The 17,839-nt window shown below is 52.3% G+C and overlaps 2 protein-coding genes across 4 annotated transcripts in view; one reads left to right on the top strand and one right to left on the bottom strand.

Moving 5' to 3' along the window:
- The window catches only part of Fuz (fuzzy planar cell polarity protein), a 265,069-nt gene that overhangs the window by 178,223 nt on the left and 69,007 nt on the right, over window positions 1-17,839 (bottom strand). The window lies entirely within an intron of this gene.
- Cpt1c (carnitine palmitoyltransferase 1C) lies at window positions 161-17,160 on the top strand. Of its 3 annotated transcripts, XR_009056591.1 has the most exons (20): window positions 161-368; window positions 995-1,149; window positions 1,723-1,862; window positions 5,951-6,122; window positions 6,389-6,490; window positions 6,571-6,708; window positions 9,037-9,114; window positions 9,277-9,384; window positions 9,465-9,549; window positions 10,729-10,924; window positions 11,014-11,196; window positions 12,140-12,245; window positions 13,014-13,130; window positions 13,544-13,708; window positions 14,138-14,272; window positions 14,705-14,857; window positions 15,423-15,536; window positions 15,642-15,734; window positions 15,942-16,568; window positions 16,849-17,160. XR_009056591.1 is itself a non-coding variant. In XM_057760934.1 (19 exons), exons 2-19 carry the CDS (start codon window positions 1,009-1,011, stop codon window positions 16,122-16,124), a joined length of 2,409 nt encoding a protein of 802 aa, XP_057616917.1. In that variant the 5' UTR covers window positions 161-368; window positions 995-1,008; the 3' UTR covers window positions 16,125-17,160. The 3 variants fall into 3 exon arrangements, 2 of the variants coding, with proteins under 2 accessions (XP_057616917.1, XP_057616918.1); XM_057760934.1 differs by having other exon boundaries at window positions 15,942-17,160; XM_057760935.1 differs by lacking the exon at window positions 161-368 and adding an exon at window positions 552-831 and having other exon boundaries at window positions 15,942-17,160.

Genomic DNA, 17,839 nt, shown 5'->3' with positions numbered 1-17,839 from the left:
GTCTTTCAGTCCCTATACCTACCTGCCTTGGATAGTTCTGGTGGGTCAAACAAAAAGCCAAGACAGCTGCCTTGGGGTGAGGGGGTTGGATGCTGCGACTTTGAGGGGGCGGGGACAGAACGCGGAGGGATTGGAAAGGAGCAGGGACAGAACGCGGAGGGATCAGAGGGGGCGGGGATAAAGCCCGGGACCTGAACACCAAGTTAGGTGCACACGAGGTGGATCTGGGCTTTAAGGTGACATCCGAAAACGGGTTATCAGGTCGTGGACTCATTACACGGGACTGGATATATATACAAGGGAGCCTGGGGGAAGGAGGTGTCCATGGGATTGACCCCAGGAACCGTAGCTGCTGGCCCCTGAACAGCGTAAGTACCGGGCCGGATACGATACAAGAGGGGCTATGGACCTTGCATTGGGGTAGGCGAGTGGGGCTCTCCATCACTTGTACTGGACTCCCCTTTAACTCATCACCATCATCCCTCCCTGCCGAGCATGCGCAATAGGGTGCTTCCGCTCTCATCCCTCTCCAGATCCCATAGTGGAAGGACCCCTCATGCGTCTGCCTTGCGATGGGAAAGAGCAGAGCCACCATCGGCAGATGTTCATTTCCTATGGGTCCAAAAACTAGTGTTTTATTTGAAGCCCCACAACTAATCCTGGTTCAGTTTCCCTTCCCCATCCCAAATACTGAGCACTGACTTCTCAGCAAGACAGCTTGCGCTCCCGCCGCTCTGCATTCAGAGGTCCCGAGGGGCTGGACCAGCCGTCAAGCCCCTCTAACTCTCCAGCTGTGAGCTGCAACACCCCTCGGGTGCTTAGGCAGACTGAGTAGGCCTGAGGTCCTGCTGTGGGGAGGAAGGGGTTGGGGTCTGAGAGCGGGGGAGCCGATCTGAAGGAGAGCTGGGGTCTAGACGCCCTCTCCCAAAGTCTGCACCCCTGAGTCTGAGGGAGGAGGCCCTGAGATCCTAGGATGACTCCACCTTCCTCCTAGGGATCCCAGGGAACATGGCTGAAGCACAACAGGCCTCTAGCTTGCTGTCTGCACTGAGCTCTGATGGGGCAGAGGTAGAGCTCACCTCCCCGGTGTGGCAGGAGATTTACCTCTCAGGCTTGCGCTCCTGGAAAAGGCATCTCTGGCGTGTCTGGGTGAGGAGGGCTACTGGCTGGTTTCGTTCTGGGGATCCAGGTGCCTGCTTCTGGGGTACCCGAAGCCCAATGCTGAAAATTGGGATGTCCAGTCCGGGGCTGCTCTGTCCCACCCACTGGCCTACCCTGCTCAGCTCTTGACTTGCCTCACTCACCCCTGCTACCCTCCCCACACACTTCTCCCCCAACTTCTACAACTCAAGTCACTTTAGCTTGGTTTAATTTATTTATTTAGAACACAAACCAGTTTGAATGATGCCCTCAGTCCCTTAATGGTGGATTTCAGGAAGGTGCCCTACCACCGAGCCCCCCCACCGCCCCCACCTACCCCACCTCGCTCCTTCTAGTGAACTGATTCTAGGAAGAGGCCCAAGCCCAGCCTCCTTACAAGGGGAAAGGCAAAGGTGCTACCACGGAGCCACGCCCCCACCTCCTTCCGGATATATTCAGGATATATTCAATAACGGGGATCCTGAGCTCCGACCACATCCAGGTCCCAGTAAGCCACTGAGAGAGATACAGCGCATGTCCTCAGAGGGAACGTGTGACTGCTGGTGTCTTTTCTCACCACAGAAAGACTTTCTTACTGGTGTGCTCCCTGCAAGCCCCCTCAGTTGGCTCTTCCTCTTCAGTGCAATCCAGCTTGCTTGGTTCCTCCAGCTGGATCCTTCCCTAGGACTGATGGAGAAGATTAAAGAGTTGCTTCCAGACTGGTAAGGACCTTCCTCTTCACCCCAGTCACGGCCCTAATCCCCCACCAAGAAACTCCATATGCTTTGCCTGTCAAATATAATTTCTTGGGGGTAGGAGAGCGGGAAGAGAGGAGAGAGGGGAAACTATGGTTGGTATTTAAAATGAATTATATATATATATATATATATATATATATATATATATATATATTTTTTTTTTTTTTCTGGGAGCCAAGATTGGTGGTGTACATCTTTAATCCCAGTGTTCGGGAGGCAGAGGCAGGCAGATCTCTGTGAGTTTGAGGGCAGGGAGGCAGAGGCAGGCGGATCTCTGTGAGTTCGAGACCAGTCTGGTCTACAAGAGCTACAGAGAAACCCTGTCTTGAAAATACAAAAAAAAAGCCGGGCGGTGGTGGCCCACGCCTTTAATCCCAGCACTCGGGAGGCAGAGGCAGGCGGATCTCTGTGAGTTCGAGACCAGCCTGGTCTACAAGAGCTAGTTCCAGGACAGGCTCCAAAACCACAGAGAAACCCTGTCTCGAAAAACCAAAAAAAAAAAAAAAAAAAAAAAAGGTTGAGGGCAGTCAGGTCTAAAAACTGAGTTCCAGGATAGCCAGAGCTGTTACACAGAGAAACTTGTCTCAGAAAACAAAAAACTCAAACAAACGAAAAAGAAATGTAATTTCTGGAGCTTTCTTTATGTCTGTTAATAGAGGTATAGCCAAAAAAAGGGGGGGACTCCCTCTCTTTCACTTTATACTTTATCTATTTTGGTTTTTTGAGACAGGGTCTCTCTATGTTGAGACCTTTCTCTATATAGAGGCTTTCTGTGGACCAGGCTAGCCTTAGAACTCAGAGATTCTCTTACCTTTGTCTCTCGAGTACTGGGATTAAAGGCGTGCACCACCACTGCCCAGCTGTGCTGGGACTCTATTTTTTCTTTTTTATTATTTATTTATTTTGGTTTTTCGAGACAGGGTGTCTCTGTAGCTCTGAAGCCTGTCCTGGAATTAGCTCTTGTAGACCACACTGGCTTCAAACTCACAGAGATCCGCCTGCCTCTGCCTCCTGGGTGCTAGGATTAAAGGCGTGCGCCACCACCATCCAGCTTTTATTTTCTTTTCTAAGATGGGGTATCAATCATTCTGTAGCTCAGTCTGTCCTGGAACTCCCAGAAATCCTCCTGCCTCGGCCTCCTAGGTGCTAGATTAAAGTATTCCCATACCTGGCTAAAACTCATGACTTCCTTTGTGGCAGGATCTCACATAGACGAGGTTGTCCTGGATGTCACTGTGTAGCTGAGGATATACTTTAGCTCATCCTGCTTCTCCAGTGCTGGGATTTTACCTTGTGCCCCCACCCCAGGGCATCTGCATGCTAGGCAAGCACTCTATTATTATGGGCTATCCCTGACCCCAAGAAAGTGATTTTGAGAAGCTTGGTGCCTCTGTAAGGCTGGTCATGGGCAGCAGAGGGACACACCCACTTTATGTGTCTGTCAAGTGTGGTTGTCCCCATCCCCCATCCTGAAGCTCCAATCGACTGCACGGCTTCAAGAGCACCCTTGCCGGGCGGTGGTGGCACACGCCTTTAATCCCAGCACTCGGGAGGCAGAGGCAGGCGGATCTCTGTGAGTTCGAGACCAGCCTGGTCTACAAGAGCTAGTTCCAGGACAGGCTCCAAAACCACAGAGAAACCCTGTCTCGAAAAACCAAAAAAAAACAAAACAAAAAAAAAAAAAAGGTTGAGGGCAGTCAGGTCTAAAAACTGAGTTCCAGGATAGCCAGAGCTGTTACACAGAGAAACTTGTCTCAGAAAACAAAAAACTCAAACAAACGAAAAAGAAATGTAATTTCTGGAGCTTTCTTTATGTCTGTTAATAGAGGTATAGCCAAAAAAAGGGGGGGACTCCCTCTCTTTCACTTTATACTTTATCTATTTTGGTTTTTTGAGACAGGGTCTCTCTATGTTGAGACCTTTCTCTATATAGAGGCTTTCTGTGGACCAGGCTAGCCTTAGAACTCAGAGATTCTCTTACCTTTGTCTCTCGAGTACTGGGATTAAAGGCGTGCACCACCACTGCCCAGCTGTGCTGGGACTCTATTTTTTCTTTTTTATTATTTATTTATTTTGGTTTTTCGAGACAGGGTGTCTCTGTAGCTCTGAAGCCTGTCCTGGAATTAGCTCTTGTAGACCACACTGGCTTCAAACTCACAGAGATCCGCCTGCCTCTGCCTCCTGGGTGCTAGGATTAAAGGCGTGCGCCACCACCATCCAGCTTTTATTTTCTTTTCTAAGATGGGGTATCAATCATTCTGTAGCTCAGTCTGTCCTGGAACTCCCAGAAATCCTCCTGCCTCGGCCTCCTAGGTGCTAGATTAAAGTATTCCCATACCTGGCTAAAACTCATGACTTCCTTTGTGGCAGGATCTCACATAGACGAGGTTGTCCTGGATGTCACTGTGTAGCTGAGGATATACTTTAGCTCATCCTGCTTCTCCAGTGCTGGGATTTTACCTTGTGCCCCCACCCCAGGGCATCTGCATGCTAGGCAAGCACTCTATTATTATGGGCTATCCCTGACCCCAAGAAAGTGATTTTGAGAAGCTTGGTGCCTCTGTAAGGCTGGTCATGGGCAGCAGAGGGACACACCCACTTTATGTGTCTGTCAAGTGTGGTTGTCCCCATCCCCCATCCTGAAGCTCCAATCGACTGCACGGCTTCAAGAGCACCCTTGCCGGGTGGTGGTGGCACACGCCTTTAATCCCAGCACTCGGGAGGCAGAGGCAGGCGGATCTCTGTGAGTTCGAGACCAGCCTGGTCTACAAGAGCTAGTTCCAGGACAGGCTCCAAAACCACAGAGAAACCCTGTCTCGAAAAACCAAAAAAAAAAAAAAACAAAAAAAAAAAAAGGTTGAGGGCAGTCAGGTCTAAAAACTGAGTTCCAGGATAGCCAGAGCTGTTACACAGAGAAACTTGTCTCAGAAAACAAAAAACTCAAACAAACGAAAAAGAAATGTAATTTCTGGAGCTTTCTTTATGTCTGTTAATAGAGGTATAGCCAAAAAAAGGGGGGGACTCCCTCTCTTTCACTTTATACTTTATCTATTTTGGTTTTTTGAGACAGGGTCTCTCTATGTTGAGACCTTTCTCTATATAGAGGCTTTCTGTGGACCAGGCTAGCCTTAGAACTCAGAGATTCTCTTACCTTTGTCTCTCGAGTACTGGGATTAAAGGCGTGCACCACCACTGCCCAGCTGTGCTGGGACTCTATTTTTTCTTTTTTATTATTTATTTATTTTGGTTTTTCGAGACAGGGTGTCTCTGTAGCTCTGAAGCCTGTCCTGGAATTAGCTCTTGTAGACCACACTGGCTTCAAACTCACAGAGATCCGCCTGCCTCTGCCTCCTGGGTGCTAGGATTAAAGGCGTGCGCCACCACCATCCAGCTTTTATTTTCTTTTCTAAGATGGGGTATCAATCATTCTGTAGCTCAGTCTGTCCTGGAACTCCCAGAAATCCTCCTGCCTCGGCCTCCTAGGTGCTAGATTAAAGTATTCCCATACCTGGCTAAAACTCATGACTTCCTTTGTGGCAGGATCTCACATAGACGAGGTTGTCCTGGATGTCACTGTGTAGCTGAGGATATACTTTAGCTCATCCTGCTTCTCCAGTGCTGGGATTTTACCTTGTGCCCCCACCCCAGGGCATCTGCATGCTAGGCAAGCACTCTATTATTATGGGCTATCCCTGACCCCAAGAAAGTGATTTTGAGAAGCTTGGTGCCTCTGTAAGGCTGGTCATGGGCAGCAGAGGGACACACCCACTTTATGTGTCTGTCAAGTGTGGTTGTCCCCATCCCCCATCCTGAAGCTCCAATCGACTGCACGGCTTCAAGAGCACCCTTGCCGGGCGGTGGTGGCACACGCCTTTAATCCCAGCACTCGGGAGGCAGAGGCAGGCGGATCTCTGTGAGTTCGAGACCAGCCTGGTCTACAAGAGCTAGTTCCAGGACAGGCTCCAAAACCACAGAGAAACCCTGTCTCGAAAAACCAAAAAAAAAAAAACAAAAAAAAAAAAAACGAGCATCCTTTATTTTTTCTCTCCTAGGGGTGGACAGCACTATCAGCTCCGGGGGTTTCTGGCAGCAGCGCTGTTTGCCTCGTGTCTGTGGGGAGCCCTGATCTTCACACTTCATGTGGCTCTGAGGCTGCTTCTGTCCCACCATGGCTGGCTCCTGGAACCTCATGGCACCATGTCCTCACCCACGAAGACCTGGCTGGTATGTGAGAGGATCCAGACTCCCACAATATACGCCGCGGTCCCTGTGTCCTCTTGGTCCACATAATCTCCCTTCTCCCTCCCCTATCCATAATCTTGTCCTCCCTCATTCTTATCCATCATCTCCATTTCCCCTCCTCCTTCATCTCCGTCGTCTCTGCTGCACCATCTCTCTCTTCCATCCTTACCCCTCCATCTCCTTCCTCGTTCTCTCCACATCATCTTCGTCTCCCCTCCCCCAGCCCGGTTCTCTCCTCTGTTTGGCAGGCACTGGTCCGAATCTTCTCCGGGAGGCACCCAAGGCTGTTTAGCTTCCAACGGGCCCTCCCGCGACAGCCAGTGCCCACAGCGCAGGAGTCCGTACGCAAGGTGGGCGTGTCCCGGGGCTGGGTGGTCCCAGGAGACCAGTAGGAGCTCTGACGGACTTTCGGCTCCACTTCTGCATGCAGTACCTAGAGTCGGTACGCCCGGTGCTTGGAGACGACGCCTTTGACCGCGCTGCTGCTCTGGCAAGCGACTTCCTGAGGCTGCAGGCGCCACGGCTGCAGCGCTACCTGCGCCTCAAGTCCTGGTGTGCTTCTAACTACGTGAGTTCAGGGGACCCCAGCCCAGCCCTGTGGTGATTGGCCTGCCCTAGCCATGCCCCTGCCACGATTGGCCTATCCAAGCCCTGGATTTGCTGGATAATGGAACTTCAGTAAGTCCCTTGCTCAGTAGTCCCGCCCCTTGCTCAGCCCTTAAGCCCCACCTAAGCTCAACTTCCCGCACCCGCCCGCCAAGACAGGAGACCGGGTTTCTCTGTGTAGCCCTGGCTGTCCTGGAACTAGCTCTGTAGACCAGGCTGGCTTTGAACTTAGAGATCCGCCTACCTCTGCTCCCAAATGCTGAGCTTAAAGACGCTTCCCAAATACTGGAATTACTTCAAGAGCTTCCGTCCCACAGCTTGTGTTAGCACCAGAATTCCCACATGACCCTGTCTAGCGTTTCTAGGTCTCGGACAGCTTCCTAGATGGGTGGAGAGCTAGTGTGGGAGCTTGGCCCTTGGCTGCCCTTTGAGTTAAGCTGGGAAACCCGAGGCAGAGAGTCTTGTCTTCTGTAGGAAAGTGGAGCCAGGTGACAGGCAGAGAGGTGCGTGTAAGGGGTGGTGCGGAACGATGGGGCTCTAAATACCTCAGAGGCAGGCAAAGAGCCTGCCCGGAAACTGAGCCTGTCTGGTTGGCCTTAGGGACTTAGGGCAAGCATCAGCGAGGGCTGAAAGGGGGCCTCACTTTGGTTGGATGCAAGGATGGGAAGTCTAGAGTGAGGCTCGCTCAGGAAGGAGCTAGGGAGTCCTGGGAAGACTTGGAACTGCAGGACAGAGGCCTAGAGATGGAAGGTTGAGGGGACAGGGAAAGGGACAGCTAACGGACACTTTAGTTAATCTAAGCATTGGGCACATGCTTCTAATCTCAACACTAGGGAGAAGAGGCAGGGGGATATCTGTGAGTGTGAAGAAGGGTCTGGGACAGAGACAGGGTTTCTCTGTAGTTTTTTTTTTTTTAAGATTTATTTATTTATTATATACACAGTGTTCAGCCTCCATGTATGTCTGCAGGCCAGAAGAGGGCACCAGATCTCATTACAGATGGTTGTGAGCCACCATGTGGTTGCTGGGATTTGAACTCAGGACCTCTGGAAGAGCAGTCAGTGCTCTTAACCTCTGAGTCATCTCTCCAGCCCCCTTCTCTGTAGTTTTGGAGCCTGCCCTGGAACTAGTTCTTGTAGACCAGGCTGGCCTCGAATTTACAGAAATCCGCCTGCCTCTGTCTCCCAAGTGCTGGGATTAAAGGTGTGCACCACCACTGCCCGGCTCAAGACAAGGTTTCTCTGTGTAACAACCCTGGCTGTCCTGGAACTCTCTTTGTAGACCAGGATGGCCTTGAACTCACAGAGATCAACTAGCCACTGCCTCCTGAGTGCTAGGATTAAAGGCATGCATCACCATGCCTGGCTAATTTTTTGTTTTTATGTGTATGAGTGTGTGCATGCTTATATGTGTGGCAGATCTCCTGGAGCTGGAGTTATGTGCAGTTGTGAGCTACCAGGTAGGTGCGAGGAACCAAACCCAGGTCCTCTACAAGAGCAGCAAGTGCTCTTGGGTGCTGAGCCACCTCCCCAGCTCCATCTTGGTTATTGAAACAGCGTCCATCTCTGAGATGTAGGGCCTGCTGATTGTGGTGTGGCTAGCGGCAGGCTGGGTTGTGTGGCCAGCGGCGGGCTGAGTTGTGTGACCAGTGGCAGGCTGGTTGTGTGGCCAGCAGCCCCAGAATGTCTACCTCTGCAGTCCTGAGATTAAAGTGTGAAGCACTCCACCTGGCCTTTATGTGTGCCCCGAGGCTTGAACTAAGGCACTTGCCACCAGAGTTACTGCTGGAGTTTCCTTCTTCTGTTTAATGGTTACTAACACTCCATCGTTAACTCATCCTTCATCTGTTTAATGGTTACTAACACTCCATCGTTAACTCGTCCTTCATCTGTTTAATGGTTACTAACACTCCATCATTAACTAGTCCTTAATCTGTTTAATGGTTACTAACATTCCATCGTTAACTAGTCTTTCATCTGTCTAATGGTTATTAATACTCCATCGTTAACTAGTCCTTCATCTGTCTAATGGTTTCTAACACCCCATCGTTAACTAGTCCTTAATCTGTCTAATGGCTACTAACACTCCATCGTTAACTAGTCCTTCATCTATTTAATGGCTACTAACGCTCCATCGTTAACTAGTCCTTCATCTGTGGACGTATAAGTTATAGCTAGTTGCTGATCATACCCACTTGTTGCACTGAAATCCTTTCTGTGGCCTCCCTGGTGACACCATCCGCCCCCTCAAGTCTCAGCCACCACAAGCTGAGCATCTCTGATTCCCCTAGGTGAGTGACTGGTGGGAGGAGTTTGTGTACCTGCGCTCCCGAGGCTCGCTGTTGGTCAACAGCAACTATTACATGATGGTGAGAAGGGGACCAGCTGTGGGAGGCAGGGGCCTTGTGGCCTCGGTGGCCATGGTAGAAGTCCAGAACACTGGAGCCGCTAGCCCGTCTGGATGTCAGGGTCCCTATCGGACAAGCATGGTCTCAATGCATTTTGTGTCCCCTCCCTTTGCCACCAAGCAGGATTTCCTGTATGTCACGCCCACACCGCTGCAGGCTGCCCGCGCAGGCAATGCCGCCCATGCCCTGCTCCTGTACCGCAACCTTCTGAACCACCAGGAGATCCCACCGGTAAGGCAGATCTCTTGGATTGGGGCTGGAGGTGCCGGGAGCACACAGTGCCCGGCTCAGGAGCCCTTGGCCTCCCGCAGACACTGCTGATGGGAATGCGGCCCTTATGTTCTGCCCAGTTCGAGAGGATATTCAACACCACACGGGTGCCAGGTCTGGAAAAAGGTGAGGACGCTCCCCCACCCAGTCCTTGTCCCTTCCTGCCACAATGGCTGTGGCTGAGAGAAGTTAGCCAGCCTGTTTGGGTCTCTGTCCTGTTTGTGATGCTTTCTTCGTGGCCTCAGGCAAATCATTGTCCTCTCTGAACCTTCGTTTCCTCAGCTGTGAAGTGGAATAATAATGACCTGTGGTGGTACAAATTTAAAAATAGCTTAATGTGGGACAAGCCAGGAAATTTCTCATTAGAGTTTTTAAATTTTATTTTTTTTCGGTTTTTAAAAATGTAACAGTTACATCATTGCCCTCTTCACTTTCCTTCCTCCAACCCCTCCCATGCCCCCTACCCATACCCTCTCAAACTCCTGACCTTTGGTTATTTTCTTTTGTTGTTATTGTTGTGTGGTGTTTCAAGACAGGGTTTCTCTATGTAACAGCCCTGGCTGTCCTGGAACCTGCTTTGTAGATCAGGCTGGCCTTGAACTTAGAGACCCGTCTGCATCTGCCTCCTGAGTGTGGTTCCAGCTGGACTTTTTTCTTTTTAAAGATATATTTGTTATGTATACTGTGTTCTGCCCGCAGGCCAGAAGAGGGCGCCAGATCTCACAACAGATGGTTGTGAGCCACCATGTGGTTGCTGGGAATTGAACTCAGGACCTCTGGAAGAGCAGCCAGTGCTCTTAACCTCTGAACCACCTCTCCAGCCCTGAACCTCATGTTCTTTAATTATATTTTATGTGTATGAGTGCTGTGCATGCGTGTATGTCTGTGCACCATGTGTGTGCAGTGCCTGTTGAGACCAGAAGAGGGCATTAGATCGGGGACTAGAGTCGCAATGTTTATGAGCAGCTCTCTGGGTGCTGGGTCCTCTGGAAACACAGAAAGTGTTCTTAACCACTGAGCTGTCTCTCCAGGCCCTAGCAGACTTCTTGCCTAGCATGCAGGAGGTCCTTGGTTCCATTCCAAACACCAAGTAAATGAGGTGTGGTGGCATACACCTGTCATCCCAGCACTGGGAAGGTGGGGGCGTGAGGAGCAAGAGTTCATGGCCATCCTCTGCTATATTTCTATTTGAATCTAACCTGGGCTACACTCAGGCTGTGGAATACTACACAACTGTCAGAAATAACAAAGGGGCAGAGCACATGATTAGTCAGTGGTGTTCATATTCTGCCCATACTTCTCCAGACTACCTCCGTCACGTCCAGGACAGCCGACATGTGGCTGTCTTCCACCGGGGCAGATTCTTCCGTGTCGGGACCCACTTTTCCAATGACCTGCTGTCCCCACGGGCTCTAGAGCAACAGTTCCAGCAAATCCTAGATGACCCATCCCCGGCTTGTCCCCTCGAGGAACATCTAGCAGCTCTGACTGCTGCTCCCAGGTAAGAGCGAGTGCGTAAGAGCTGGGCTCCGGGGAGCAGGCTGGGCAAGGGAGAGGCCAGTTGGGCTCAGGCCCATCCCACTTGGACAGGAGTATGTGGGCCCAGGCTCGAGAGTCAGTGAAGACTCATGCTGCCACTGCCCTGGAGACCGTGGAAGGGGCCGCCTTCTTCGTGTCCCTCGATTCTGAGCCCGCGGGACTGACCAGGGAGGATCCGGCAGCTTCCTTGGACGCCTATGCCCATGCTCTGCTGGCTGGCCGAGGCGATGACCGGTAAGTCTATCCCTCTACCAACCTTCCCACACTCCAGTGGAGACAGCCAGACTCCACACCTCAGCAGCTAGACCCAGGGGTCATTCACATCTGGCCAGCCCAAACTCAGTTCAGTAGAACAAGGAGACTTCTAACCCCAGAGAACCCAAGACCCCAGACCCCAGACTCTTTTGTTTGTTGGTTGGTTGGTTTTTTGTTTTTTTTTTTTTTTTTGGTTTTTTGAGACAGGGTTTCTCTGTGGTTTTGGAGCCTGTCCTGGAACTAGCTCTTGTAGACCAGGTTGGTCTCGAACTCACAGAGATCCGCCTGCCTCTGCCTCCCGAGTGCTGGGATTAAAGGTGTGCGCCACCACCGCCCGACTGTTGGTTGGTTTTTTGAGACAGGGTTTCTCTGTAGCTTTGGAGCCTGTCCTGGAACTAGCTCTTGTAGACTAGGCTGGCCTCGAACTCACAGAGATCTGCCTGCCTCTGCCTCCCAAGTGCTGGAATTAAAGGTGTGCGCCACCACCGCCCGGATTAAGACCCAGACTCTGTATCTAAGTGGCTCATTTGTGTTACTGAGCACAGCTGTGTAGCGCATAGTAGCCTGAGGACAGGATAGCACTGGTCAAGATCAACTTCTCCACTGAGTGTGGTCCCATGATGGAGGATTATTTAACCATAAAAGTAGACCCAAGATTGTGGGTCTTTTCCTAGCACTTCCAATGCCTCAAAGAGAGCCTAGGAAAACAAAGAAATAAAATCTCCTAAATTTTATATCCATGTGGAGACTATCTGGAATCACCTCTATAAACTGAAGCACTTCTAGAGGCCCCCAGAGCTGCCACCCCTTCTGATTTCTTTGCTCACCTCACCCTGAAGCGCACCCCACTATAAGTTCTACAGGTACCCACATTCTCCTCCCTGCCCTGGCTCTTGATGACCCATCCAAACTTCTTCTGCAGCTGGTTTGACAAATCCTTCACCCTCATCGTCTTCTCCAATGGGAAGCTGGGCCTCAGCGTGGAACACTCCTGGGCTGACTGCCCTGTCTCAGGACATATGTGGGAGGTGCGTTCCTAAGGCTGGGTACCGAATCCAGAGACGAACCCTGAAGAACCTTAGAGTGGAGACATAGGCTCAGAGACAGGCAGAGGAAAGTCTAGCAAAGAAATGGGTCTACCATGTTGACCTGCCTGGGTCACTGGGGCTCAGAGAAGGGAACTGAACTTCTAGGGTCTCACAGCAAGAAGGCACAGTGACGGTGTTAACCTAGAGCCTGTGACACACCCCCACCCATGCACACAGACAGACAGACAGACAGACAGACAGACACACAATCATGGGATGTTGTAGCACACATCTGTAATCCAAATACTTGGAAAACAGGAGGCTTTTTAGTCTAAGCCAGTCTGGGCTACAGGGTGAGACCATGTTGCAGAATGAAGCAGAGCTGGCTTTGGGCTCAGCTGGTCCATTGCTCCTGAAGCCCTGGATTCCACGGCAGCTGCACGTAAGATGGCTGTTGTGGTGTTGCCTGCCATTCCAGCACACAGGAGCTGGAGGCAGGAGGATCATAGTTCAGGATCATCATCAGCCACACAGTAAGTTCAAGGCCAGCCTAGGCTACATTAGACCCTGTTTTAAAATGAAGCAAAAATGGGTCCTCTGATTCATCTTTATAAGACAGCTGAGAGAGATAGAAGCGTGGACCCAGAAGGTGGAGCAGAAGACCCTCATCAGTGCAAACTTAAAACATCTCACACCCCAGGTTACAGAGACCCTCGCTCTGCCGGGCCTCTCCCACCAGCGGGGGATGACTGACAGTTTTATCCACAGTTTACCCTGGCCACAGATTGCTTCCAGTTGGGGTACGCAGCAGATGGCCACTGTAAGGGGCAGCCTGACCCCACTCTGCCGCAGCCCCAGCGCCTGCAGTGGGACCTTCCAGAGCAGGTGAAGCTGGACTCTGATCTCCCCTCTAAGTCCCTTGTCTTTCCCCTGAACTCATCCCCACCTCACTGCTCCAACCTTCGGATCATGCTAGACATATCCACCCTCTTGAGTCCCACACTATCCACCAACCCTAACCTCACCCTGAACTCTGTGCCCACCACCCATCCCATCTTTAGTCCCAGCACCCATAGCTCCACCCGAATGCCAGTCCTGGCCCCTTCAAGCCTGTTCAAACCCATCCCGACTGCACCCAGTCCATCACTAGCGCTCTTGCCCCATCTTAACCCTTCCTTCCTTTACTTTCTGCCCCACCCCACCTGACCACATCTCCATCTTCCCTTCCAGACCCACGCCCAGCTCTACCTCTGCCTGAGGGTAATGCCAGTCATTTCTCCCACCTCCTTCTCTGGCAGATCCAGCCGTCCATCTCTCTGGCCCTGAGGGGAGCTAAGATCTTATCCGGCAACATCGACTGCCATGTCTTCCCCTTTCCCCACTTCGGCAAGAACTTCATCAAAAGTTGCCATGTCTCTTCGGACAGTTTCATCCAGCTGGTCCTGCAGCTGGCTCACTTCCGGGTCAGTTGGCATCCGCGGTGCCTGCTCCCTTAGGGCTCCAGCCCCTCCAAACCTCAACACCTGTCTCTCCAGCCACCTCTCAGTGTCCTTGGGTTTTGTCATTGCGAGTCATCTGTTAATCCATCACAGGTCATTCATTTCACCGTGTATCCCTTGCTGGCCTCAAACTCACAGAGATCCACCTGCCTCTCCCTACCACGTGCTAGAATTAAAGCCACGCGCCACCAAGTCTGGTAGGTCAGTTATCTTGTTGTAGGTTGATCATCTCGTTGTCAATCAGCCATCTTATTCTGGATCTTTCCCCCTGTGTGGGTCAGCCATGTGGATACTTCTGTGTGTTTTTAAGCAGAAGGAGGTTGGTTGGAGGTCAGGACTCAAAGCTGCGAAGGCAGCCTGAGGCCAGCTCACAGGCTCTTCTCCTTTCCCCAGGACAGGGGTCAGTTCTGCCTGACCTATGAGTCGGCCATGACCCGACTGTTCCTGGAAGGCAGAACAGAGACGGTGAGGTGCTGTACCAGGGAGGCCTGCCACTTTGTGAGAGCCATGGAAGACAAGGAGAAGACAGTGAGTGTGGTCTCGCTGAGGTCCCTGTCACCTGTGCTCACAAGGATCCGGGAGGGGCACCTGCAACAAGGGACTAATCCAAAGACCTGCATGAGGGAGCAGCGTCAGGCCAGAAGTGTGGGGGGCTCTTAAGGGGGAACGCTCAGCACTAGAGGACGACTTCCCCGAGAACCGCTTCTACTCTCTTGCTCTCCTCACTTTAGTCACTTTGAAGCAATGTGACCATGACCTCTGTCTACACCATGCCTCAGCTTACTTATAGCCTCTAAACTACTTCCGCCCTCCCTCCGCCTGTCCCCAAAGCCTGCTCCCTTACCTGTGAGATACTGTGGCTCTCTAAAGGGTTTAAATGTCCTAAAGTCAGGCACACAGCGTTATACTGAGCTGTGTGATCCTGTCTTTTCATGACCTCTGTCTGCCCGAGGGACCCAGGACCAGCAGCGCCTTGCCCTGTTCCGGGTAGCCGTGGACAAGCACCAGGCTCTACTAAAGGCAGCAATGAGCGGGCAGGGGACCGACCGCCACCTCTTCGCGCTCTACATCATGTCCCGATTCCTCCATATGCCGTCACCCTTCCTGACCCAGGTGGGCGCAGAAGGGAAGAAGTGAGCAAGGAGGGAGACGCTGAAAGAACGAGCGGGACATTTGTAGAGACAGCCAAGCAAGAGACCGGGACTGAGAGCAGAGTGGGGTTCAGCAGTAGAACAGCGGTCCAGAATCCCCCGTGAGGGGCGGGGGTGTGGCTCAGTGGTAGAGCCCCTGCCTAGAGTCCCCTGGTGAGGGGCGGGGGTGTGGTCAGAGGTAGAGTCCCTGCTTAGGATCCCCCAGTGAGGGGCGGGGGTGTGGTCAGAGGTAGAGCCCCTGCTTAGGATCCCCCAGTGAGGGGCGGGGTGTGGTCAGAGGTAGAGCCCCTGCCTAGCAAGCTAAAGGTCCAGGGGTTAATCCCCAGCACCATCAGAGAAGAAAGAGCACAGTGAAAAAGGGGCAAACAGAAGGGCGAGGTGGGGTCAGAGAGGTAGACGTGGTTAGGGACGAAGGGGGCCTTGTAAGAGGACAGTCACGGACTTTGGAGGGATTGGCATAGGAGGAGGTCTGGCTTGCAGTGAAGCAAAGAGAACCTTTTTTGCTCAAGTGAGCGCCTGTTCCCCAGGTCCAGTCACAGCAGTGGCCGCTGTCCACCAGCCAGATCCCTGTGCAGCAAGTGCACATGTTTGACGTCCACAATTACCCAGACTATGTCTCCTCTGGAGGTGGATTTGGGCCTGTGAGTGGGCTGTGGTCCAGTCGGGGACGGAGGGGTGGGCATTGGTGCCCTGTGGGTGTGGACGAGGGGCTGGGCTACTGGCTTGCTTCCCTCTCCCCACTCCAGGCCAGCGACCATGGGTATGGCATCGCCTATATCTTCACGGGAGAAAACATGATCACCTTCCATATCTCCAGCAAGAAGTCGAGCACAGAAACAGTGAGATGAACCGAGTGCCTTCCGTACCTCATAAATCTGGGATGGAGTCACTCAGACTCCAGGGTCCCTGGCCTAGCCTCCTCCATCAGTGCAGAGGTGTAGGCCCCAGCCTCCTCTCTCGGACCTCCCAGCCTCCTCCCTCAGGCCTCCCAGCCTCCTCCCTCCGGCCTCCCAGTCCTCCCTAGCTCTTTGTTTGCTTCTCTGCAGGACTCGCAGCGGCTGGGGCAGCACATCGAGGATGCCCTGCTGGATGTAGCCACCCTGTTCCAGGCCGGGCAGCATCTCAAGAGCCGGTTCAGAGCACTTGGGGGGAACTCGGGATACAGACGTGGCTTTCTCGCCAGTAAGACTGTGGACCCCAAGGTCCCCACAACCTCCACCAACTTTTGACCTCCTCAGCAGGGAGCTGGTCTCCCTTAGAAAGGAGTGTGCTGTTGCCAAGGCTCGGCTGGCACAGACGGGGGTATGGGGACCCCCACAGCCACCTGGTAATAAAGATACGTAAGTCGGGTGTGGCCTCCACTGTGCTCCTATGCAGGGTGCGCACCCTTCTAACCCCAGCTTACATCCCCTTGTCCCCACTGTCACCATAGCCCACACCACCACCCAGGCAGGTTCCACTCGAAGAAGCTCCCTGGCCAGACCAACCCAATCAGCTCTTCACACTCTGAACCTACTTCTGCCCCCCAGGCCATCTCCAAACTGAGGTCTGAGCAGCAGTTCTTTCCTGTGGGAGCGGAGTCCAGGCAGGTTGCTCAGGAGCTTCCGGGGTAACAGAGGGTGATCACGAACTCTTGATCTTCCTGTGTCTGCCTCCCAGAGGCGGGGTGGCAGGTGTGTGTGTCCCCCTATTGAAAATAAGTCAGAGGTGGGCTAGCCTGAGCTACATAGCAAGGCCCAGTCTCATATGGGGGAGGATGTCACACCTTTAGTCCCAGCGCTCGGGTAGCAGAGGCAAGGGGATCTCTGTGAGTCTGAGGTGAGTTCCAGCCAGCCAGGGCTGTTACACAGAGAAACCCTGTCTCAAAACAAAGCAGTAACAGAGCTTTACTTTTTTTTAAGATTTATTTTATTTATTATGAATACAGTGTTCTGTCTGCATGTGTCACTGCAGGCCAGAAGAGGGCACCGGACCTCATTACAGATGGTTGTGAGCCACCATGTGGTTGCTGGGAATTGAACTCAGGACCTCTGGAAGAGCAGCCAATGCTCTTAACCTCTGAGCCACCTCTCCAGCCCCAGGATTTTACTCTTAACCAAATGCCTCCGGGATTTGGTGGGTCATCATTTTATTAACCTCATTTGCAAAATGGATTGAAGGGCTGGGCTGTCCTGGGACCTGAGAGACTGAGGGCAACAATCCAGGGCCCTCTGCCAGGGTGATTGCCTCCGTCTCCTCCGTTCCCTTCCTCCTCCTCCTCCTCCTCCTCCTCCTCCTCCTCCTCCTCCTCCTCCTCCTCCTCTTCTTCTCTCTCTCTCTCTCTCTCTCTCGTTCTTGTTTTTTGAGACAGGGTTTCTCTGTGTAGCCTTGGCTGTGCTGGGATTAAAGGCATGTGCCACCACCTCTCTCTTTTTAAAATTTTTAAAAGTTTTATCTGTATCATCAGTGTGTGTGTGTGTTACATGCACTGTGTACAGGAAATGCCAGCAGAGGGTGCTGGGTTCCCTGGAACTGGAGTTTCAGACATTTGTGAGCCACCAGGTGGGAGCTTGGACTTGAACTCGGGTTCTTTGCAAGAGCAGTAACTGCTCTTAGGCACTGAGCCTCCTCTCCAGCCCTGCTCTGTTCTCAGGTAACAGGCTGTCTTGGCATTTCTTGTGTAGACTAGTCTAGCGTTGACAGGTGCGCTCCTGAACCTGGGTGGTCCGGATGACCCCAGAACTTCAAGCCAGCTCAGCAAGTGCTCTATGTTTGCAGCTGTATCCCTTCCGTTTTGTTTTTGAGAAATATGTCACTGTGTAACTAGGCTGTCCCAGATCCCATGGCAGTCCTGACTCAGCAGTCACACCTAAGGACTACTTTTCAGTGCCAACTCAAGAGTCAGGATTCATGCCAGCGTGAGAAGCCATTTATTGTTCAGAGGCTGGGCCCCCACGTTTAGGGG

This window comes from Chionomys nivalis (genome assembly GCF_950005125.1).
Source record: "Chionomys nivalis chromosome 23 unlocalized genomic scaffold, mChiNiv1.1 SUPER_23_unloc_1, whole genome shotgun sequence".
Lineage (NCBI taxonomy): Eukaryota > Metazoa > Chordata > Mammalia > Rodentia > Cricetidae > Chionomys > Chionomys nivalis.
The sequence above is the reverse complement of the archived record's forward strand: the minus strand, read 5'-3'. Positions and strand labels throughout refer to the sequence as shown.

Excerpts from the sequence above, each read along its gene's own strand:
- Cpt1c (XM_057760934.1), top strand. The coding sequence starts at position 1,009 with ATGGCTGAAGCACAACAGGCCTCTAGCTTGCTGTCTGCACTGAGCTCT. Across the intron at positions 13,709-14,137 it reads TGCAGCTGGCTCACTTCCGG|GACAGGGGTCAGTTCTGCCT; the intron begins GTCAGTTGGCAT and ends TCCTTTCCCCAG. Across the intron at positions 14,858-15,422 it reads CGTCACCCTTCCTGACCCAG|GTCCAGTCACAGCAGTGGCC; the intron begins GTGGGCGCAGAA and ends CCTGTTCCCCAG.